The 25025-nt window shown below is 42.1% G+C and overlaps 1 protein-coding gene across 1 annotated transcript in view; it reads left to right on the top strand.

Annotated features, from left to right (window-relative positions):
• Positions 1-25025, top strand: part of LOC138763610 (low-density lipoprotein receptor-related protein 1-like) — a 121923-nt gene that overhangs the window by 89845 nt on the left and 7053 nt on the right. The window contains 12 exon segments of the mRNA XM_069938480.1: positions 2135-2284; positions 4549-4668; positions 12923-13045; positions 14379-14753; positions 18785-18901; positions 18980-19105; positions 20225-20396; positions 21031-21252; positions 22003-22121; positions 22195-22334; positions 22592-22733; positions 23740-23886. Coding sequence (XP_069794581.1) covers positions 2135-2284; positions 4549-4668; positions 12923-13045; positions 14379-14753; positions 18785-18901; positions 18980-19105; positions 20225-20396; positions 21031-21252; positions 22003-22121; positions 22195-22334; positions 22592-22733; positions 23740-23886 — 1953 coding nt within the window.

Genomic DNA, 25025 nt, shown 5'->3' with positions numbered 1-25025 from the left:
CATACACACATATTGGTCCCCTACAGGGACTTGGTGCAGGCTAGCGACACCCTCGGGCACCCGCACCACATGTCCAGGACCCACCACCAGGACCCCACCCCCTATGGTGACAGCCTTGCCCCCCGCCCCCCACCTCAAGACACCTGACCAGCAACGGAGCCAATCAGTACACCCCTGGCGGAGCTGAGAAGGTCACAGAGGCAGAGGAAGCCACCTGACCGGCTGAACCTCTAGGACTGGGTCTTGTTTTTTTTAAGAGTGGGTGAATGTGGTGATATGTATATACTGTTGCTGCTCTGTGCATAAGTGGCTGGCCCGCCCACTGATGACTCGATCCTCTGTAACCCCTCCCCCTGTGACCTGGTCATACAGGTCAACCTCCCTGCCCCCCTCCATTCATTCAAGCACATGGAGTAGGGCCAGCTGAAATCTAATGTGTATTAAAGCCTCTTGTTCCTCACTCATTAATAGTGTGTATCAATTCATTCGCTCTAAAATGCCACTTGATAAGAAATGTTAAACTTGAACATGTGTTTTTTAAAAAAATACGTCATTTGGGAATACAAGCAAATGTTAAATTCCTGCAGCCGATCAGTCAATCTGGTTTGGTGATATTTTTTTTAAAAGATGCATTCTGAATTTGCAGCCATCACAATGCTTGCTACTGGCGAGTGTTTATTCTAGTTTACCTCTATCACAGCAGCTAACCGGGATGATCACTTGGTGGTGCAATGGTTGAGAATGAAGACAAACTCCTTGATGTATATGGGCAGAATTTCCACCCTGAGAATTTGATTTCTCCAGAGTAATAATTGGTGCCATTTAGAAGTCTGGCTATCTGTGCATACTGTCTGACCAAACTTCCATTGTGCTGTATTAGGTTCAAAATAAGAATTTTTTGACACTTTTGTACTTGAAACATTCTAGAAGCTTCTCCTGCCTTCAATTTCTCACAGATTGAGATGAATTAATTACCATTTAAGATAATGAGTGGATTGAGGGTAGGTGAGATGGGAACGAGGGGTCATGAAGTAACATGAGAGGGGGCTTCTTCACTCAGAGAGTGGTGGTTGCAAGTGCATGGACGTGAGGGAATTGGAGGGTTATGGACAGCGAGCGGATTGGTGGGACTAGAGGTGATCACTTAAATCGGTGCAGACTAGAGGGGCCGAGATGGCCTGTTTCTGTACTGTAATTGTTATATGGTGATAGCCATACCAATAAAAATCAAGGAGACATGGCTAGATTGTATTCATCTGGCAATGCTGACAAATTTTTGAATGATTTTAAAGCAAGGGGATAATGTACGTTTTAGCTAATCAGCATTAAATTTAAAATAGCATGGAATAATTCAATCCTGTCTAAGAAAATTTGAATTTGATGAACCAAGTGGCTTGATAATTTTGTGACCATTTTCAGAAAGGATGCTGCTTTCATTGCAATGTTTAAATCAATATTAAAGCTAATCGTAAAGCTGTATAGTTTTCAGTTGATTCCTTATGACTGACTTTTTGAGAAGTTGATATGCAAATTATTGATTGTAGAAAAATTGCCTCAACTTTGTATGCACTACATCACTGTATAAACATTGTTTTTATTACCATAGGATAGATAGTCTAGCATTGTAATCAAAGGGTAAAACTGGGCACCCATGCAACAGCTTCAAAGGGTTATACAAAGTGAACTCTGAAAAAGAAATCTCTTGTAAATGGGCCGATTGTAAACTAATTTTCATTTTTGAGGGAGACAGAATAGAATCTGTGTTTCATTAGCAAGGCTAATGGTTATTACCTCAGACTTAAAACCCAATGTTGAATCAATGGCATCAGAATGATATGCAAATTGAAATACTGCTCCCTACAACCAAAGTCCTCCTGTTGGCAGAGATCAAGAGGGGATGCTGCTGGAGCAGCCTGGAGAATCAAAGTACATTTTGCAGAGGTTATTCTCTGCCACTTGAGGCGTGAATAATACTTGTTTACGATCCTGTGTCTGAATACTATCTAGTCTTTGCTGCATCTTGGGGTGGACTGCTTCATTTGTTCAATGGCAAATTAAATTGTTGGTCAGTGAGGTTGTTTTACTTGCATGAAGAGGATTGATTCCCAATTAATGATTTTTGAAAACGTTGCAGGAAAAGATTGGTGTAAAGAAAGCATGAAGAATGGAGGATGCAAGTACATGTGCTTGCCAGCTCCTCGGATAAGCAGTCACTTTCCTCTGTACACCTGTGTATGCCCAGTTGGTATGGAGTTGCAGAACGATGGACACCATTGCAAATTAGGTATTGCCAACTTGGTTCTCTGCAAAAGTTGCGGAAAGAAAGCCAAGTACTGCCTGCTGAACCCCTTGTGTTAGTCTAACTGTTGATGGTCAATCTGGACAATGCATCTGTCAAAGCACACTGATTTCAAAGGGGACATCTGTCCTCGACTACATTTTGAATGCGAAAAGCATACAAGAATAATTGCCGAGACCAACAGATTTTACTCCAAAGGGTCTTCCTGATCTAGTCAAAGCTTGGTGCTGTTGCAGGTTAATCCAGTGCATCAATTAATCAGATTTGCTTTTGTTTCTCATGAGGCAATTCCTTCTGAGTCAGTGGATCCTGAGGTTGTGTTTGATTTAGCCCACTGCCAGTATTCATCTCTGCACTTTCCCCTAGACTAATCCGATAAGGATGTGTCCAATCAATTTCTACCTCCCAGAGTCCAGTGTTGAGTGCTGCTGTGAGTAGTCCGTCAGCCAGTGTATCATTGTAATACTGATTCGCATTAACAAATTTCGAAGCCAGAAATAGAATTTAAGGCTATAAAAGGAGAAATACTTGATGAAACTACTTGTTCTTATTTCCTTTCCCCCGCCCCCCCACCCCCCACAATGGATCAATGTTTCAACACCTCATAACATTTAGGAAAGTGCTTTATTCTCACCACATCATTGGGGCTGAATCAACTTGCTGTCTAATCTCGAGTGAGTTTGACTTCTGGATTTCAACATGTATGGTAAATCAAAGCAAAGGCTTGCACCAACTATCAGCCACGATCCAGTCTCTTCAATGTCCAAAATAAGTTGTGAAGTTCTATGCAGTGTTTTAACCAGATGAGCCAGATTCTTTGCCACTGAAAATCAACAGGCTTGTGTGCAATATTTTTCAAGTTTCAGTATTGGATCTGTGGACCTTGCCTCTATCACCACCCGTCCATGCCACCCTCTCCCCTCAGTCCTGTTTTGAATATCTGATGGATGTGGATATGCAAGTTGATTTGTCCTGAATCTGAACTTCCAGTAATTACCATTTGAGTACCAAAAATGTGCACATTCTTTTGGTGATCAGCAAGAGATGCTCTTTGTTTTTGTTCAATGTGAAAATGCCACCACAAGTGTGTGTTCTAGCAAATCGTTGAATTTTATTTGATTGGATTAACCTGTGGCAAGAAAATAATGGGCAATCGCTAGAATACCAAGCCATTCATGTGGTGCAATATCAGGTCCTTTCCAATTGCCTTGTAAAATGGGGTTAACCAGGCAATTTACTGGGTTGAAGACCCAGGTTCAGGGCTATTTGAAAGGCCTTGACCAGGTAAGCTCGGTTAAAATCTACCCGGGTCCCAGACCTACCTCTGAGGTGGTCAAGGAACCCAGTAAAACTTACCTGGGTGTCCTCCTCTCCCTATTTGAAAGGGGAAATGGCTCACCTGGTTTCCAAAAGGAAACAGTAATCCCTGTAGCTGCATGACGCGTCACTTACCAAATCATCGCAGGGGCGGGATTCCCTCTTAAATTGCCGGGTTGGTGATCTAACAGGTAGGTTAGGTTGCTATTTGAAAAGTGCAGGGGCCACTCAAGACCCAGTAATCTTACCCGGGACCCAGGAGGGCTACCAGAGTGCTGCAATTTGAAAGTGCCTATTAGGCACTTCAAAATTGCAGCAATCTGGTAGCCCTCATCAATTGCAGATGCCAACAAGTTAGAAAATGTGTTTATAACTCCAGATTTATATTCCTAAAGCTAATTAAACAGAAATTCAATTTTTATGGCCCACGAAATTCAGACCGAAATTTAAATCTGTCCGCTATCTTAAACATGTCGTTGGTTCTACTGCGTAACATAATTTGGGTGGTAGGGTAGAGGAGCTGTGAAATATTTTGTTTGATTGATATTGCTGTAAGTGTATGATTATAAATGATCAAATTTAATTCGATCTTTTTCAGCTTAATACTTTTAAAATTCACTTTAGCCCAGTACTTATCCAGCTGACCCACAGTATTGCAGTTTCAGAAAAAAAATTAAACCCTTTAATTAAAGTCCAATTTAATAATTTTCCATTTTATCTTATTCCTTAATTTTTCTTAACAATGACTAGTGAAATACTCCTTTGAGATGAGAGGGGTACTATGTGAAAAATGTTGCCCAAAAATAGATTTATCTTTAAATAGCTACTTTGACATCTATGCATCTGAGGAATTACATTTGTCTATATTATAATTAACTTTCACTTTTAATGTGTATAACATGCTTAACTTGCACAAGTCTACTTTTTTCTAGCAAAAGACTGTGGTGCAACTGCATTCAAGTGCCAAGATGGGCAATGTATACCAAGTAGGTGGCAGTGTGACAGTAAAGCTGATTGTCGAGATGGATCTGATGAAAATCCTGAAGTATGCTGTGAGTACCTTTTTTAAATTTTATGGATTCTATGTTATATTTAAATTTTTGAAAATATCTATTTATCAACAAATTGTCCACCTTGAATCTATGCAGACCAGGGGATTTCTGAATGGTTGAAATGTGTATAGTATGAGCTCATGGTTTCCTTGACATTCTCCTCTTCTGTGGCACATCTGCCAAACTGTCCCTGACTTGTTACTTTTCATTCCTTACACCATCTAGATAAGAAACCTAATTTAGGAAGTGCTGCTTAATGCACTGGAATTGCGCCAAAACATTATCCCTTATTCACCTAGGTGGTGTAGTTTTCTAGTTCTTTGTCCTAGCTCATTATTAAGCATTCAGGGATGTTTATTCAATTGAAAATTTGTATTTGTTAAACTACAAAATAGGGTGTTGTAGTGGGTTGTGCACAAGCGCAGCAAAAAGACTGAGGCAACAGGCTGAGAGCTCGAGCAACACAACTGCTTTACTATTTTGAATTCCACGCTGCAGCCTTTAAGGCCGTCTCCGGTCTCGCCCCCGTGTTTCAGAACTTGCATCACGATGACACAAGTGCACACGTGCCCTTCTGGTCTGGACCGGAACAGATGGTCCCGTGACCCCATCTTTGGCGCGGCTGCCCCGCTGACTGCGCGTGACAAGCGGGACCGGTTCGCCGCAACAAACTTGCATCGCTACACAACGCCCCCCCCCAACCCAGAACTGGCATTAATGGTCTTGTGATGCGTCGAGGGTGAGGTCTACTCTTTCAGTGGCCAACTCCTATGTACCGGTGGGGGGACCTGTACTGGTTGGGACAAGTCCAGGTGGCTGGTTTCTAATGGTCCAGTGTGAATAATTCCTCCTTGTCCCCAATGTCAAGTGTAAAAGTGGACACTTTTTTTCTTGCAGAATCTTGTAGGGCCCTTCATAGGGGCACTGAAGGGGAGTCCTGTGCGCGTCCCTTTGCACGAATACATACTCAAAGAGGACAAGTCTGGGGAGTAGTTACAGGGTGGCTGACCGTGTTGCGATGGTGGTGCAAGGGAGCCCAGTTTGTCTCGCAACCTCTCGAGGACGGCTGTGGTGTCGGTGTCCTGATTGGGTGCTGGAGGGAGGAACTGGCCAGGAATTGTAAGGGCCTCTCCATAGACTAGTTTAGCAGAGGAGTCTCCGAGGTCATCCTTAGGCACTGTGCGTCTCCCCAGGAGAACCCAGGCCAGTTCATCTACCCAGCTGGGCTTCTTGAGCCATGCCATCAGCGGTGATTTGAGGTGGCGATGAAAACTCTCGACCAGCCTGTTGGCCTGGGGGCGGTAAACCGTGGTGCGACGCAGCCGGGTACCCAGGAGCTTAGCGAGCTCAGTCCACAGGGCAGAGTTAAACTTTGCTCCTCGGTCAGTTGTTATGTATGTTGGTACACCAAAACAGGAGACATGGGCAGAAAGGAAAGCCCTAGTGTCCAGAATGGATATGGCTTCTGGCCAACGAGTGAATCTGCCCACCACTGTGAGCAGATGGTGTGACCCTCTGGAGACTGCCAAGGTCCCAACTATGTCCAGGTGGGCTTGCAGGTTGGAGTGTCAAACTGCTGGACTTGGTGCTTGGTGTGCTGCTAGACCTTGGCAGACTGGCAGTCTGTGAGGTTTTTGCCCACTCCGTGATCTGCTTGCTTAGGCAATGTTTAGAGACCCCGGGCCTAACATTTAATGCTGCTCTACAACAAGCGAAGATCCTTAAGTCTGCACTACAACATGCTAAAGCCCTCGAGAAAGAAAGAGGTGCTGAAGTGGCACCCCCAAAGCCTGCCCGCAGTGATGATCCACTGCTGAGCACCACTAAACCACAGCATAAAAGCCACTACATAAGATGCTACATGTTTGCTGTCAGTACCCCTCATGGCAAGCCTATTGTGCCAACTGTGGAAAACGAGGGCACTGGGCCAGAGTCTACCACACGCGAGAATCCTCACTTGGCTCACGCTGTGAGTTGAAGATTAAGAAGCGCTCAAGCGCTACTAATAAGCAGGGGCGCCGCCGCAAGACTGCTGTGTTGACCTGGAGAGCCAACGATTCATCTAGTTATTCTTCCTCTTCTCCTGAAATCATGTAGAATTTGATGCATCAGATTGGGCCTTAGCAGCTATACTAAATCAAGCTAGTAGACTTGTGGCCTTTTTCTCTTGGACATTACACGGCCAAAGGTCAGGCAATCCTCTATCGAAAAGGAAGCACGAGCTATTGTAGAATCCATTTGCTATTGGAGACACCTTTTAGCCGGAAGTAAATTCACATTACAGACTGATGAAAAATCTGTTATCCACATGTTCAACACTAAATTGAAGAGCAAGATTAAAAATGATAAGATCATTCGTTGATGAATTGAGATTTCTACTTATGATTACGATATACTTTATTGCCCAGGAAAATTCAATGACCACCCCCAGATGCAATTTCTCGCATGACCTGTGCAAGTCTGTAGCTAGACAGTTTTAAATGCCTTCACGATGTATTATGTCACCCAGGTGTCACTAGATTTTATCATAATGTGAAGTCGCTCAATTTTCCGTACTCACTAGAAGACATCTGTCCCATCTGTGTGGAGTGTAAACCACGCTATTACAAACTTTCCACTTCCACATTGATTAAGATGTCTCGACCTTAAGAACGCCTCAGCATGGATTTTAAAGGACCACTTCCCTCAAATAATAAGAATTCCACTTTCTTAACATCATTGATGAATTCTCTCATTTTCCCTTCACTGACGTTTCTACTAGTTCTGTTATTAAATGTCCTGATATGATTTTTAGTATTTTTGGTTATCCTAACTTCATTCATAGTGACAGGGTCAGTTTTCATGAGTTCTGAACTTGGGCAATATCTTCTTGATAGGAGGATAGATACTAGTCATACTACAAGCTATAACCCATGGGGTAATGGTCAAGTGGAGCACAGTAATGATACATTCTAGAAAGCTATCACTCTTACGCTAAAATCGAAAGGTCCCCCCACCAGCCGCTGGCAAGAGGTGCTGCCAGAAGCATTAAACTCTATCGTACACAGCTTTGTCCAGCTCCCAATGAGACCCCTCACCAACGTCTTTTTGTTTTCCCTAGAAAATCAAAAACTGGATCGACCTTGCTGACTTGGCTCTCTAAGTCTGGAGAGCTTTTATTAAGAAAACAAGTTAGACCCAGCAAAGCTCACCCGCTTGTTCAACTGCTTCATAATAATCCGCAGTATGCTCATGTTATTTTTCCTTAAGGATCAGGCCTCACCTGATCTACAGCCTGTGATGCAATGCAGCAGCAGTGAGCAGACACAAACTCAAAGACTGTACAACAGGCTTTATTTGGCTAAAAGTCTCTGCTACGGTAGTGGTTGTGATGGTGGCTCCCGAGTGACTGGCTCGGGAGAGGCTGGCTCAGGACTATATCCCAGTCAGGTGATTGACAGCCTGCGGGGTGGAGTTATCCCCCTAGAGGTCCATTCGGGTCGGCTGATTGACAGCCGGCCAGGTGTAGTCTGTCCTCCAGTGGTCTTCCTGCAGGTACAGTGATCATCTCCTGCAGTAGGCTAGTGGTGTATCACCACACAGCCTGCTCACCCTTCCACTGATCTAACTCCTTCTCTACCCTCCCTGTCACGAGAAATACTTGTGAAACAATACCCTCTTCATGGGAATGTTTCCTTGCACTCTCCACTCCCTTCCATAGCTGGCAACAGAAGTCCTTTGGTTAGAGATAAGACTCCTCCATTTGTGCCCTTATGAAGATCAACACGAATCTCAAAGCCTCCTCAGAGGCTCTGTTATGATAATACCTCATGTCACCGAAAATGTTCTCCCAGAATCACAGTGCGGCTTTCGCGCAAACAGAGGAACTACTGACAAGGTCTTTGCTCTCGGACAGCTCCAAGAAAAGTGCAGAGAACAAAACAAAGGACTCTACATCACCTTTGTTGACCTCACCAAAGCCTTCGACACCGTGAGCAGGAAAGGGCTTTGGCATATACTAGAGCGCATCGGATGTCCCCCAAAGTTCCTCAACATGGTTATCCAACTGCACGAAAACCAACAAGGTCGGGTCAGATAGAGCAATGAGCTCTCTGAACCCTTCTCCATAAACAATGGCATGAAGCAAGGCTGCGTTCTCGCACCAACTCTCTTTTCAATCTTCTTCAGCATGATGCTGAAACAAGTCAAGAAAGACCTCAACAATGAAGACGCTGTTTACATCCGGTACTGCACGGATGGCAGTCTCTTCAATCTGAGGCGCCTGCAAGCTCACACCAAGACACAAGAGCAACTTGTCAGTGAACTACTCTTTGCAGATGATGCCACTTTAGTTGCCCATTCAGAGCCAGTTTTTCAGCGCTTGACGTCCTGTTTTGCGGAAACTGCCAAAATGTTTGGCCTGGAAGTCAGCCTGAAGAAAACTGAGGTCCTCCATCAGCCAGCTCCCCACCATGACTACCAGCACCCCCACATCTCCATCGGGCACACAAAACTCAAAACGGTCAACCAGTTTACCTATCTCTCGGCTGCACCATTTCATCGGATGCAAGGATCGACAACGAGATAGACCACAGACTCGCCAAGGCAAATAGCGCCTTTGGAAGAATACACAAAAGAGTCTGGAAAAACAACCAACTGAAAAACCTCACAAAGATTAGCATATACAGAGCCGTTGTCATACCCACACTCCTGTTCGGCTCCGAATCATGGGTCCTCTACTGGCATCACTTACGGCTCCTAGAACGCTTCCACCAGCGTTGTCTCCACTCCATCCTCAACATTCATTGGAGCAACTTCATCTCCAACATCGAAGTACTCGAGATGGCAGAGGCCGACAGCATCGAATCCACGCTGCTGAAGATCAAACTGCGCTGGGTAGGTCACATCTTCAGAATGGAGGATCATCGCCTTCCCAAGATCGTGTTATATGGTGAGCTCTCCACTGGCCACCGAGACAGAGGTGCACCAAAGAAGAGGTACAAGGACTGCCTAAAGAAAGCTCTTGGTGCCTGCCACATTGACCACCGCCAGTGGGCTGATCTCACCTCAAACCGTGCATCTTGGCGCCTCACAGTTCGGCGGGCAGCAACATCCTTTGAAGAAGACCGCAGAGCCTACCTCACTGTCAAAAGACAAAAGAGGAAAAACCCAACACCCAACCCCAACCAACCAATTTTCCTTTGCAACCGCTGCAACTGTGTCTGCCTGTCCCGCATCGGACTTGTCAGCCACAATCGAGCCTGCAGCTGACGTGGACTTTACCCCTCCATAAATCTTCGTCCGCGAAGCCAAGCTAAGCCAAAGTCACTATAAGGCTTGTAGCCTGTTTTTTTTTTCATTAATTCTGTTTGGTAACCCTTGATCATCCGTGTTTTGTTTTGCTTTTGCCATTTTATTTTATTAAAATTGATCAATTTTTGTTGGGGGTGAATATGATGATGTAATGGTGGCGGGGGGGTGGCGAGAGGTATTATACTGACTGCTTGCTCTTGGCTATGGCTGTAGAGATACTCTAGGCTACTGGTATAAAAGATGGAGGTGCTTTCCCACTGGCCAGTTTAGTGGTGGTTATAGTCTGTTAATAAAAGCTCAGTATTAGTATAACACTTGTCTGGTCCACGTGTATAGTATATCAGTCATGTATCATTGAGGCATCTATAGTCCCTGCAGGGTCTCCAGATGCCGTTGACCTTTGGTACCAAGTAGAGGGGTGAGGCCCATGGATGATGCAAAGTTCTTCCATGCATTTAAACTCTTCCTTGGCGAGGTTGAATTTGTCCGGGGCCAGGCGGTGGGCTCGCAAATGCAATGGTGGGCTAGCGGTCGCGATGTGGTGCTGGACGCTGAGCTTTGGCATTGTGGCAGTGAACTTGGGGTGCAGAATGGAGGGAAAACTAGTGTATTGGTTGTGTGCAGTTTTCATGGAAAAGAGAACTGGGTGGACAGTTCATTGGACGTGCTGAGGGGCACTGTCTGGAAAGTCTCGGCATGGACTAATCATCTGCCCTGAAGGTCCAGTAATAGGGAGTGTGCCTGCAGGAAATCAACACCCAACAGAAATTTGTCCCCTGAGGCCAGCGTGAAGGACCAATTGAAGGTGGTCTCGCCAAAACATACTTCTTGACAAAAATTTTAATTGTGGTGTTGTTGGCAGTGCGCAGGGAGGGGCCGCGGGGTCTCGAGCACCATAGGAAATATGAAACATTTCCACCCCTGTGTCCATGAGAAACCTGTGGCCTGAGATCCTGTCCCAGATGTGTAGAAGGCTGTTTGGTCGGACATCCGCCAAAGCTATGAATGATGGTTGCCCCTGTCATTTCACGGGAATGAGTATGGCTGGCGGCACCTGGGTGTTGATGCCCCCAAGCACTATTTTTGAGTCTGGCCTCTCTGTTTTCTGGTGGACGGGGCCTGTACACATGGTGGACTGAGCTTGGGCGTTGTCCTCGGCGGCAGACGTGTAACATGGTTGACTGAGTCTATAGCCTTGCGCTTGGAATGGTAGAGAACATCTACTCATGCTGCAACCTTGCGCGAGTCACTGAAATCTGCATTGGCCAATAGGAGTATTATGTCTTTGGGGATTTGCTCGAGGAAAGCCTGCTCAAACATAAGGCAGGGCTTGTGCCCTTCTGCCAGTGTGAGCATTTCACCCATGTGTGCAGACAGGGTCCTATCACCTAGGCCGTCCAAGTGAAGGAGCCTGGCAGCCTTTTCACATCATGAAAAGCTGTACATGCATGTACTCATCAAATAGAATAACGCTCCATCACAAAATTAAGAGTTGTGGATTTACCTTCCTCTGGCAGCTCCTAGATGAGGTCATCAACCAGTGAGGTGGCTTTCTGGTTGAGCAAGCTGATGACTTGGGTAAACTTATACCTCTCATTTTGTTCGTTTTAGATTGGTCACAGTGTTTGAGCTACCGAAAGAAAATAGACACACACACCGAGAGCAGTTCAGTTTATACAAATGTTTATTATAAATTCAAAAGCTGATTTCAAACTACAATATGCAAGCCCTTCCCAACTATACTTGTCAACGCCTGGACTGTCCCAACTGCCGAAACGAGGCAACGACTGCACACTTGTAGTAGGTTGTCAGGGCACCGGTAGCAGCTTCTCCACCTCCCCCGACCGGGACGTTGCCTGGACTCTAGAAGTTCTTCTTCTTGCTGAGAGATGTTGCCACCTCTCGGAGAGTCTCAAACTTCAGCAGCGGGACCATGGCTTATATTACCCAAAAACTGCTTACCCAAGCACCTATTCCCAGCATAGCAAGAAAGATAAGCGAGCAAGCTCGCATGCTAGGCTTCTATTGAATAACATAATTTTCAGCTTATCACTTTGAATTCAATGGTTTTATTTTGCATCAAGGCTAGGCCTCTGACAGTCTGTGACCAAAACAAGCAGGAAGATTAAATGTTCTTGGTACACAGATGTCCTTTCTTCAGATAACACATCTCTGGCCCCTTGGTGGAATTTAGCTTATGTCGGCTAATTCTAAAAACAAGCAGGTTCTCAGCCTTGCAGAAGCAAAAGCTGCAAAAGTTTAAAAAAAACGGTTAGAATCTTCCATTACATTGACGTAGAAGTATCTCGTCGAATCTGAGGTTATCTGTTTGATCTGGAACTGGACCAAACCAAGTGCAGGGCCTGTTCATCCAGAACGTTGGCAGCTTAATGCAATGGCACCTATGGCTGCGGGTCCCATTGTGTCGAGTCTTCAGGCCATGGGGACTCGTCAGGGTCATGAGTTGTGCGCGAGCACAGTGAAAAGACTGAGACAACAGACTAAGAGTTCGTGAATCACAATGCTTTATTCTGAATTCCATGCTGCAACCTTTCTGCCCATCTCCAGTCCCGCACCCCCCCTGTGTCCTGGCACTTGGCATCACGATGATGCAAGTGTGCACGTGCCCTTCCAATCTGGACTGGAAGGGACAGACCTGCCATGCCATCTTTGCCGTGGCTGACCTCATGTGGCAAGCAGGACCGGTTAGCCGCTACAAACATTGTGCGTTGCCAGAACGTTTTGTATTCTAGTTAACCCACGAAAAGAGTATTTTGGAAATTCATCTTTTCCCTTAAAGGAACCAGATCAGAATTATTTCAAAGACTTTATATAAATAAATAAATAATACATCAAGAAAATTGTCACTGATACAATTACAATCTGGTGTTTGTATTTTTTGAGAAATCAATCCAGTACACCAGACAAAAAAATCTTTAACTCCAGCCTTGTTACATTTCAGATCTGAGAAATTGCCCCACTAACGAAATTAGATGTGGCCCTGGTTTGCTTCAATGTATTCCACTTTCCTGGAAATGCAATGGCGTAAAAGACTGTGAAGATGGAAGTGATGAGGAAAACTGTGGTACGTTGATCATGGAAACTACTCCTAGGAATGTTTGCTCTGTGACGCTGCTGCAAAACAACAAATTTTGTGACTTGTTCATGACCATAAATTCTGATTTCTGCCAGATCTCTCCATTTGGTCTGGTCCCTATTGTATCCTCTTCCAGCTTGCTCCATTGAAAATGGAGGTTGCACAGTAGAAAACTTTGCTGTAGCCGATGCAGTTATGAAAGTGCACGTACTTACACATTTTCCATTTGAAGTTCAACCCAGTGTTAAATAATGCTACTACTATGGAAGTCTGATTTAGGCTAGAAATAAAAATGGAACTGGCATAACATTATTGATATTTGCATATGTACTACCCATCCTTAAATTGTCTAAGCTGAGTAGTTTGCCAGATCACTCGCTTCTTTTGCAGTTGTATGTAGACTGGGGGGGTGGGGGAAGATTTCCTAGAAATACTGAAATGGTTTTTGACAAAGTTTCAGTTAAAATTTGGGTCGAGTGGGAGGGAGAAAGAATGGGGAGCATCTTATGGGGCCACTAGTTCAGTAGCATAACCCTTGCCTATTTAAAATTTGTTGTGTGGAAGCTGTTGAAACATTAATGTATTTAATAATTTTGTGTTATTCTATTTGATGAGTACATGCAAACTAAGATATTCTCTTTATATTAAAAAAAATAGAGATACGCAGACCATGTAAACCAACACCTTCAGATCTGTTTAGGTTCCTTCCACCATCAATACCACTCCTGGGAAATGTTAAAATGCTTTCTGTATAGCAGAGGACAAGAATTTTTACATTGTGCCAAAGATGTCCTAAAGTTTTTCCATTTTTGATACTTGCAATTGCTTAAATGTCAGTTAAGCAATCCATTAGGCAGACATAACACAAGTTGAAGTGATAACCACCCCCCCCCCCCCACGGCCCCTATACCGTTAAAATCTAGCCAAAAATATTATTTTTGGACTGATAGACCATAAATTCAAATTGATTTCTGTCATGAGGGGCCGTGCTTCCCCTTCAAAGTTTGGTAGTGCATGTATATCTTGCTGGATGCAAAAGTGGAGGATTAATGTGGCTATTTGGGCTGTGGTCTGGAATTGTGGCCTACTCTTGGTACAAAGGTCAATTGGGACTCTGGTTGGGCTTCTTACCAGAACTGAATTGTTGGATGCCTTGACCTGTAGCTTTTCATTTCTGTTCTACTTGGGGTGGCTACTAATGGAATAGGAAGTAGAAGGGCAAGTTGGTCATGAGTGGGCTGAGAGGCAAATTTGGCCTTAACCTGTGCTGAAGTAGTTTCAGTGAACTAGTCTTTCTTATCAAGTGTTACTTTTTTTTCAGGTCTTATTACTTGCAGTCCACTGGAGTTTACTTGCTCTAATAGCAGATGTGTTTCCAAGGCATTTTCGTGTAATGGCGAGGATGACTGTGGAGATGGAAGCGATGAAATAGGCTGTGCTGCAGCAGTCTGTGGTCCGCACGAGTTTCATTGCCGTAATTCTTCAGAGTGTATATCCTTGAGTTGGATATGTGACCATAGTATTGATTGTATTGATCAGTCTGATGAATCTCCAGCTACCTGTGGTCACACAGCGGCTCTACCTGTCACCTGCCCTCCAAGTGAATTCCAGTGTGGTTCAGGTGAATGTATCCATTTCCACTGGTACTGTGATGGGGATATTGACTGCAAGGATGGAAGCGATGAAGCTAGCTGTCGTAAGTGACCTGATGTTTATCACCTTTGTCCATTGCATTAAAAATAGGCATTCGTGACACTTGGGTAATTTGTGGAGCTGTCATAGATGTAAAGTTTTTGAGTGCTCAGAGCATTGCCCTTGTTTGAGAAATTGCAGCACAAAATTTTGCCCACAAAATTCCTTGCCTTCTCTTCCATTCTTTTTCTCATTTAAAGAAAGGGTGAAGAATTTTGTGGGTCAGATTCCATGCTGCAGTTTCTCAATTTTGGGTCCTAAAATGTACATGAAGAAATGTCATTAAGCCTCAGCTGTTGGATGAGGTGCCAACCAGCGAGTCCAACTGGGGACACGTACAGGCAGTGGATTAAATTTGGGACCGTCTATGCTGATGAGAAAGTGGTTTGGGACCTCTTGATGCATTCCAACTTGTAAATTATACACTTCAATTCTAAAACTATCTGCAAATTGTTACATGCAAGCTGTTAATAGCATGAAGGGAACAGCATCTGGAGCTTCTGGTATAATAGGCTAAATGTAATGGAACTGTAGATTGTGGTGATGAACTCAAATGCAAAAAGGGGGAGTGCATAAACAAACTCTAACAATTACTTCGAGTATCTTGAAATATTCAAACTTTTTTTTGTTCTTAATAGCTGGGAAGTGTATGGGGCCCATGGACTTCAAGTGTCAAAGTGGTGAATGCATAAATATTGACCAAGTCTGTGATCAACACCAAGATTGCAAGGATTGGAGTGATGAACTCCTAGGAAAATGCAGTAAGGGCATTTGGTAGGGTGGTGGTGGTGGTGGTTAATCCAATCAGTTTCATCTTTTGCTTTGCATTTTTTACAAAACACTTAGAGCCAGGAGTTCTTTCCCTCCCCCACTTTATGCTGGTATCAAATTATTTCAGTATTGTGCTTTTCATGGTGTTGAAGATGGCTGATTTGGCTCACTGTTGTAACCAAGTGATGCAATTATCTCAATATATCCATGAAAAAAAAACTGGAAAAGCTATTTGTGACTTAATGGGTCTTTCAGCCAACCTGCCCACGCTGTCCAAAACGTCCCGCCTGTCTGCATTAGCTCATATACCTCTAAACCTATCCATATAGCCATTATTTTTTTAAAAAATACCTCCGTCATCTCCAGTAGTTCATTCAGCACACTAACCACCCTCTTGTGTATTTTTTTTTTGTAAAAGTGCTACCCTCCGGTTCCTGTTAAATTGATTTCCCCCTCACCTTAAACCCACGTCTGGTTACTGATTTTTCTCTACTCTGGGCAAAAGATTGCTTACCTGACGTATTCCTCTTGATTTTACATGCCTCTGAGATCACCCCGTATGCTCCTATGCTCTAATACTGCAATATTTACTGCCCTTCAGTATTTATAAACCTGTTCAGAAGAAAAATCAATGCTGCCGATTGTCCATCAGGATTTATCCACACTAATTGAAGCAATAATTTTCAAATTGCATTGAGTTTTCATCAAACTATTGATTTTTTTTAAAAAAAGGAACCAGCATGGTTTTATTGAATTAGAACATCCTGATTGAGCTTAATGTCTGATTAAATTCACTTATGCCTAGTCTTGGTATTACAGTGCTCAACAATATTAATGGATGATAGCTTGTGTAAACCCTCAATGCTTGCATCAAACTGTTGCCAGGGCATTAAAGATGAATAAATACTGAATTGTTCTGTACTTATCAAACTCCCTGTAAATGTTGGATGAGAACAAGGGAGAAATTTGTCAATAGAAAATATTCTAACCTTCTTTCTTTCTTTGGCTTGGCTTCGCGGACGAAGATTTATGGAGGGGGTAAAAAGTCCACGTCAGCTGCAGGCTCGTTTGTGGCTGACAAGTCCGATGCGGGACAGGCAGACACGATTGCAGCGGTTGCAAGGGAAAATTGGTTGGTTGGGGTTGGGTGTTGGGTTTTTCCTCCTTTGCCTTTTGTCAGTGAGGTGGGCTCTGCGGTCTTCTTCAAAGGAGGTTGCTGCCCGCCAAACTGTGAGGCGCCAAGATGCACGGTTTGAGGCGTTATCAGCCCACTGGCGGTGGTCAATGTGGCAGGCACCAAGAGATTTCTTTAGGCAGTCCTTGTACCTTTTCTTTGGTGCACCTCTGTCACGGTGGCCAGTGGAGAGCTCGCCATATAATACGATCTTGGGAAGGCGATGGTCCTCCATTCTGGAGACGTGACCCATCCAGCGCAGCTGGATCTTCATAAGCGTGGACTCGATGCTGTCAACCTCTGCCATCTCGAGTACTTCGACGTTAGGGGTGTAAGCGCTCCAATGGATGTTGAGGATGGAGCGGAGACAACGCTGGTGGAAGCGTTCTAGGAGCCGTAGGTGGTGCCGGTAGAGGACCCATGATTCGGAGCCGAACAGGAGTGTGGGTATGACAACGGCTCTGTATACGCTTATCTTTGTGAGGTTTTTCAGTTGGTTGTTTTTCCAGACTCTTTTGTGTAGTCTTCCAAAGGCGCTATTTGTCTGTTGTCTATCTCATTGTCGATCCTTGCATCTGATGAAATGGTGCAGCCGAGATAGGTAAACTGGTTGACCGTTTTGAGTTTTGTGTGCCCGATGGAGATGTGGGGGGGCTGGTAGTCATGGTGGGGAGCTGGCTGATGGAGGACCTCAGTTTTCTTCAGGCTGACTTCCAGGCCAAACATTTTGGCAGTTTCCGCAAAGCAGGACGTCAAGCGCTGAAGAGCTGGCTCTGAATGGGCAACTAAAGCGGCATCATCTGCAAAGAGTAGTTCACGGACAAATTTCTCTTGTGTCTTGGTGTGAGCTTGCAGGCGCCTCAGATTGAAGAGACTGCCATCCGTGCGGTACCGGATGTAAACAGAAAAGTGCAGAGAACAAAACAAAGGACTCTACATCACCTTTGTTGACCTCACCAAAGCCTTCGACACCGTGAGCAGGAAAGGGCTTTGGCAAATACTAGAGCGCATTGGATGTCCCCCAAAGTTCCTCAACATGATTATCCAACTGCACGAAAACCAACAAGGTCGGGTCAGATACAGCAATGAGCTCTCTGAACCCTTCTCCATTAACAATGGCGTGAAGCAAGGCTGTGTTCTGGCACCAACCCTCTTTTCATTCTAACCTTCACATTTGATCTAAATGCATTTTTGGCTAAATATAGGTGAACTAGCACCACATTCTATTTCGATGTGAACCACAGAACATTACAACCCAGAATCAGGCCTCTTTGGGCCTTCCAGTCTGTGATGAACTATTTTTCTGCCTAGTCCCAATAACCTGCACCCAGTTAATAGCCCTCCATAACTCTCCCATCCATGTACCTATCCAAATTCTTCTTAAATGTTAAAGTCGAGCCTGTTATTCACCACTGCAGCTGGCAATAATTACTTTAACCAAAAACTAAATTTCACTTTCTTCATTCTGGTTCCACTAGTGTTGAAAGTGTTTGAATCTAGCTTTGACTTGGTTGAATGTTGTTATCTTACTAGGTTTGAGCTCCACGTGGAACAAACTTGGTAACATGAAATCAATTTTCAAAGCATTAAACTACCCTCAGTTGATACTAAAATGCAATCTTGGTTGCAAAGATTAATGTGTAAAATTAAATAGTAAGATTATAGCCGTTGGTGTTGATGGCTGAGCATTTTGCACCTAATCTGATTATCTTTTATATTGAGATGGGGCAAATAAAATTTCATTCCCTTGATTTTTATCCTCAACCCTTCATTAGAAAAATAGTCTATCAGTATTAGGAAATGATTTAATGTTCTGCACATCATTAAAATAGAATCAACTGAAAGTAAAATCTGAGAATGGCAGAAGTCTAACTTGAGGTAATTTCTGAAATCTTGCATCATTGCAGATGACCGGCATATTGAATTTCTAGAATACATTAGCATTTAAGGATTATGGCAGCATTTACTCAATCATTTTTTTTCTTTTGTCAAATGTACAATATGCAATAATTTCACTTCCAAATTTGATCCATTGTTTCAGTCTTGGATTGGAAATAATCCTGAGTTCAATTCCTTTGTTCCCTCTATAGATGTAAATGAATGCTTGTCAAACAATGGAGGCTGTTCTCACATCTGTCAGGACCTTGTTATTGGCTATGAATGTGACTGCCCTGTTGGTTTTGATTTGGTTGGTAAAACATGTGAAGGTGAGTTAGGTCCTATTTGTTTGAGTAGTTTCATGGTTATAAAAGAGAATGATTGATTAAAAATTACTTATTTTTCAGATATCAATGAATGCAAAAATCCTGGAACATGCAGTCAACTTTGCATTAACTTGGAAGGAAGCTACAAGTGTGAGTGTTATAAAGGTTATCACTTGGATCTATCTAATCGGGTTTGCAAGTCGATAGGTAAGTAACTTTTCAAATGGCATTGCTGGATATACAGTAACAGAGGTACTTCAGATTATCCAGCAACATGTTTACACTAGTTAAACTGTTAATTTTAAAGCATGGATGAAACTTGATTGCTGGATTACACTATCTCACTCAGTTTTGTCATGAAGATTATTGCTAATATTCTAAATGTTCTTAAGTTACTGTCTGCTAATAAGCTGCATTCCACAGTATTTGAGGGGACCGATAGAGAGGGTGGGAAAGAATGAGGCAGTGCTAATTGTGGTTTGCTGGAGAGAGCCTGATTGGGCCAGAATGAGAATTTTCAGTATCATGAAGTTGATTAACATAGCAACACGAAGTGTGCATTTGCAACACAAGATCAAGTTTCCAATCAAAACTGCCTGCATCATTTTTTAAATGGTGCACAGAGAATGGGAAGTGAAAAGAGAACCAGATGCAGTGCAATTTTTAATATTAGCTATTTTCTGAGACAGCAGGTAATATAGACCAAGTCTATATTATGATTCCCTGAGGAGCATTTGCAACTCTACAATTTTTTGCAATCTTGGGCTGAGAAGTTCCTGCACTAATGTGTGCAGCTAGACCAAAAATTTTTTATGGTGTATGATTAAAAATTAAGAGGCATTGTTGTCTTGCTGAATTTCTTTAGAAATCTTTCTCAAGAGTTGGTATCAGTGCCTCCCAGCCTAATAGAGGCATGGCTGATCTCTTAGGATGCTTGTAATGATCCAGAAACCAGATGAAGCATGTAACTTCCCTATTCATGCATATTCCATTGCTGAATAAAATGGGGCTTGAAGAATTGGCAAACCTGTACTAGATTAATTTCATAGTTTTCTCCCCATCCCTCCCTAAAATCAACAATCTTCAAGAATAAGGGATCCCTTGGGCATTTTGTAATAAACAGAAGTTCTGCAAATTTTAATGGAGCTGTAATCTGGACTATGCTAAAGTCATGTAAATTCAGTTTTGTGCAGAAGTGTACTTCGGTTTCATTGCATTTCTACAATTTTTTTGTTTCACTTTTGCACTATACCTACAGAACAATGTAATAATGAAAAGGAACCCTCATAGATGCTTGCTTTTAATGTTGATTTCTAAATCCTATAGGAAAAGAACCTTTTCTGATCTTCACTAATCACCATGATTTCCGGAAGCTGGGATTACATCATCAGGAGTACACGCAGTTACCTCTGCAGCCAAGAAATGCCATAGCTCTGGATGCTGATGTGGCAGAGCAGAGAATCGTCTGGGCTGACCTGGCACATCAAGCAATTTTCAGGTAACTTTGAACTTTTTAAGATAAAAAATTTGCTGAATTAAGTTTTCATGGGGTTCATAGCATGTTGTAATAATGTTACCAGGTTAGTATGACATGTCTTAAAGAAAATGCTAATTGCCTTTCATACTGATTCATTTGATAGTTTTCCCTCCACCCTTTGGCAACTGACGTGGGCACCTAATTATCTTGTTCCCTAATAACTGATAACAAAGGTGGATTAATGTAGCACACAGAGTAACTCACCAACTGCTGATTAATGATGAATATACTTGCCAAAAGTGGTTTTTGCATGTTTGTTTTGTCAGCTTCCATGTGATCAATTTGGATGCTAATTTTAAATAAATCACCTTGCCTTGGTTGGCAAGTTCAAAAGTGGAAGTTTTTTTTTTGCATTCCACTTCACAAGTTCTTAAATTGAATTCAATATTTAAAGTGCTATCCTAGTGATAAATGTTAACTGGCCTTGCATTTTATTCTGGAATTATGATTTGTCCTGGATAAATAATTTGTACTTCAACTAATCTCTCTAAAAGCTAGCATCTCATTTGTGTTATATAAAATTGTTTTCCGCATTTCAAAATAATGGGAATTAGGTGCAAAGTTAATGAATCTATTTTGTATTCTCTTTGTGCAGTGTGTCCTTGGATAAATGGGAGCACCCAACTTTGATTTCCAGAATTAAGGTTCGAGGATTCCCTGTGGGAATTGCAGTGGATTGGATCTACAAGCATATTTATTGGACTGATGGAGGTGATGGGATAATATCTGTGGCCACATTTGATGGAACCAAAAGAAAAGTTCTTTTTGACACTGACTTGAAAGTGCCAGCTTCTATAGCAGTTGATCCAATCACTGGGTATTGATTTTTTTTTTGTGCACCTATCCAGGGAAATGGAGGGATGTTGGGATTGATGTATTAAAATAGCAGAGTTAGAATTTTAAATAGCACAGTAGAATAGTCTATCATGCTTTTTCTTGATGTGGTTTAGCACATTTGATTTTGCAGTATTGTTTTGGATTGGAATTTTTGTAAAATGAGATTTGTGAGTGAAAATTCAATATTGTTTTATACAATAGAATTGTAATATTTCTAGGAATGTAATTTCTTCCTTTATTCTGTTTGACAAAGGGTATCATTAACAATGGGGGTTGGGGAGGAAGCCCCAGAATTTTAGAAATTGAACATTTTTTTAATATTTAGATATACAGCACAGTAGCAGGCCATTTTGGCCCACGTGCCTGTGACACCCAATTAACCTACAACCCCTGGCATGCCTCGAATGGTGGGAGGAAACAGGAGCCCCTGGAGGAAACACACATACACTGGGAGAATGTACAAAGTCCTTACAATGCAGGATTTGAACCCTGGTCCTGATTGCTGGTGCTGTGTAATGGTGTTGCACCAACTGAACTGTGCTGCCCATAAATTGCCAAAAAAGCAAGGCTTTGATTTTTGCCTCAGTTGGGTTTGTAATTATTTAACAATGCATTATTTAGATTATGTACATTTAAGTATTTACTTAAATGTGCCTTGCTTACTACATAAAGGTACTATTAAAGAATAATTTAACTGGTTCAAGTATTGACTTGCTTTTGGTTCTTGAAGGTTTGTTTACTGGTCAGACTGTGGTGAACCAGCAAAGATTGAAAAAGCAGGAATGAATGGTGCTAACCGTCAACAACTTGTAACCAGAGAGATTGAGTGGCCAACTGGTATTGCACTTGGTAAGAGCATGTCTGTCAAAAAATGTGTTCCTCTGAACTAGAATGGTTTAGTCATTTTAAATTTTGTCCACAGATCTTGTGAAAAGCCGCTTGTATTGGGTTGATGCAAAGCTGCACATGTTAGCAAGTATAGCGCTCAATGGTCAGGATAGAAGAACAGTTCTGTGGTCACTGGAATTCCTCATTCATCCCTTGGCTATTGCTGCATTTGAGGTAAAGCTCTCCACTTTTTAAAATTAAGATGTGCAGATTTCCAATGTAAAATTACTTCTCAATAGTACAATAGTCCAATGGCAAGAGTTCTATGTTCAATATTGATGTAAATTGAATTTTTTTAAAATCAATGACAATTTTGACACAGTGGAGAAGGATAACTTTAAATTGTATACTTGAAAAATGGTTACCTGTATGTGCAATGATCTGATCAAAGTTTAGGCCACAATTTCTCAGAACATATGATCTTGTTTTAGGATGCTGTCTTCTGGACTGATGGGGAGACCAAAGCAGTCTATAAAGTCAACAAGTATGCAGGAAGTGATGTGGTGGTTTTGGCTTCCAACCTTCAGGAACCTTGTGATATTATTGTTTACAGTGAACTGTTGCAACCAATTGGTATGACTTAAACTTGGCTTTGTACATCTGAACATTCATTTTTGCCTTTTTGATAATTAATTGAAAAATAGGACAAGCATGTCTTTTGGATACAAACATCTGGTATGATTGCAATGAAACTTTTCCATCCCAGTGCCGTAATGTGGCCTATTTGCTGAACCATGATTACTTGACCAGATATTTGCCAATGAGCTATTACATCCAAGTCACTGGTCTTGACCATGAAATGAACTTCCTGTGGCATTGAAATAGCTAGCAGTCTGAGTTTCATGAAAGCAAACATTTGAGTTTTTAAACTTGGGGAAGCCAGCATACCAATACCATATCTATGCCTATACAACCTTCTCACATTTATTACAAGGACAGCACAAATCTCTACCTCCTTTGCACCAATAACCTTATCATAAATCTTCATTGCTTTGAAATATCCTAACCTGGTAACAAAAGTGAATATTTTGCAAATTTAAGGTTTATTTTGCAACTTTGGTTTGAAGGATATTGAACTTTGGAAAAACTGAGTTGAATCACATTTTACTCTTCCCTCATTCGCTGCCTGGATGGGGGTGGCCAATCTTGCCTCTGGAGATTTGGTCTGGATTGTGACTGCCTAATATCAGTGTGGATGCCTAAACCCAAAAAAACCCTGAATGGCTGAATGTATGGGGGCATTGCCACCTGAAAATATTCAATGATTTTGATAATTAACATGGGCATTTAAATGATTTGTTTCCTGAGGTTATCTTGTAATGCCTGTTGAAATCATTAATAATAAAGCAGATTTGCTTGGAATAGAACCAGAGAAAAATTGTGAATCCTATAAATCTGCCATGCGTAAGAGGTTTGGGGTCCCAGCAGCTGAATTAAATAGTTCGAATTGAAGCCAAATTAGTTGACATTTTTCTTGTTTATAATTTGCTAGCCACTGCTCTGACAAACCAAATAAGCTGCAAATGTGGCATGTCATTCACTTTGTACATGCAGACTTGTATTTTTTTTTCCCTCATAGGTAAAAATTGGTGTGGAAGAAATAGGAATAGAGGCTGTGAATTCATGTGCCTTCCTGCTCCATGGTTCAACAGCCGGTCACCAAAATACACATGTGTGTGTCCACTTGGAGAGGAGCTGGAGCCAAATGGATGGCAATGTAGAATAGGTATGACATGTAAACTGTCAATATCCAGAACTCTGCTGTACAAATTCATTGCATTTGAAACCTGCATGGAGTTTAACTTCAGGATCTTTACAGTAAATGGATCAGAAGAACCTTTTTAAGTAGAATTGTAGTTTCAGCCATTCTTTAAATTTGCCTTCAAGAAATTAACCAAGAAACATTTTTCATGGAAAATAAAATTCTGCTTCAATGAAAAATGCAGAGGATAAATATGCATTTGGAGAGAAAGGGAAAGATTGAGAATTTATAAATCTGTGAGGGTAAAAAAAACTATAAATTGATATATTGGGCCAAGAACAATAATAATAAGGTGTTAATATACTTGGGCTGAAGTGGACATGTCCTCTGAACAGTTTAGTTCCTGACTATGACACCAGTACAAATATTTTGAATGGGAGATGAAATTGTTTTTTCTTGTGCTAATTGCAGAACAATACCTGGAGGTTCATGTGTGCATCCATCCTCACCTGAATTGTATTGAAGATCTATTTGTAAGAATTTGAACTTTAGGAAAAAATGTGGTTATGATTTGCATGTTAAATGATGACTTTTATTTTTGCTCAGCTTTAATGTAAAATTTAATAGCAATCAAATTATTTAAAAGTTGGATGTTGGCATTATGTACCAGGTTTGATTTTGATCATTGACCAGAAAGGTTGCTACAGAAGTCTGGTGCATCTGATGATTCTCAAGTCCAGACCCACAAGTTGCCTTGACATTGGATATGAAAGCATCTTCCTTTTATACAAATACCTGTGGATTTTAATAATCTTTAGAGAATGTCAAAAGCACCATGGATTACTGCATACAAGGCATGAGGCAGTCCAAAATGTTTCCTGCAAACTACCAATTGTTCAAGCCTATTGTGTATTTGCACAGAATAGAAACTAGAGATCAAATGCAATCGCAGATGATAGAAATTCAATCTGGTCAGGCAAAATGTGGAGTAAGTGAATGCCAGACAATGGCACGTTATTAAAACCAGCAAATCTTGAATTGCAAGGGTATGTGCTCGCAGTCTGAGGTGATGCCAAAGAATACAGATTTATTAACTGTAGTTGGTCCATATGGAGATATAACTGAAGAAATGGGAACAAGTGCTAAAACTGACTTTTAGAAAC

This window comes from Narcine bancroftii, chromosome 1 (genome assembly GCF_036971445.1).
Source record: "Narcine bancroftii isolate sNarBan1 chromosome 1, sNarBan1.hap1, whole genome shotgun sequence".
Classification (NCBI taxonomy): Eukaryota; Metazoa; Chordata; class Chondrichthyes; order Torpediniformes; family Narcinidae; genus Narcine; species Narcine bancroftii.
The sequence above is the reverse complement of the archived record's forward strand: the minus strand, read 5'-3'. Positions and strand labels throughout refer to the sequence as shown.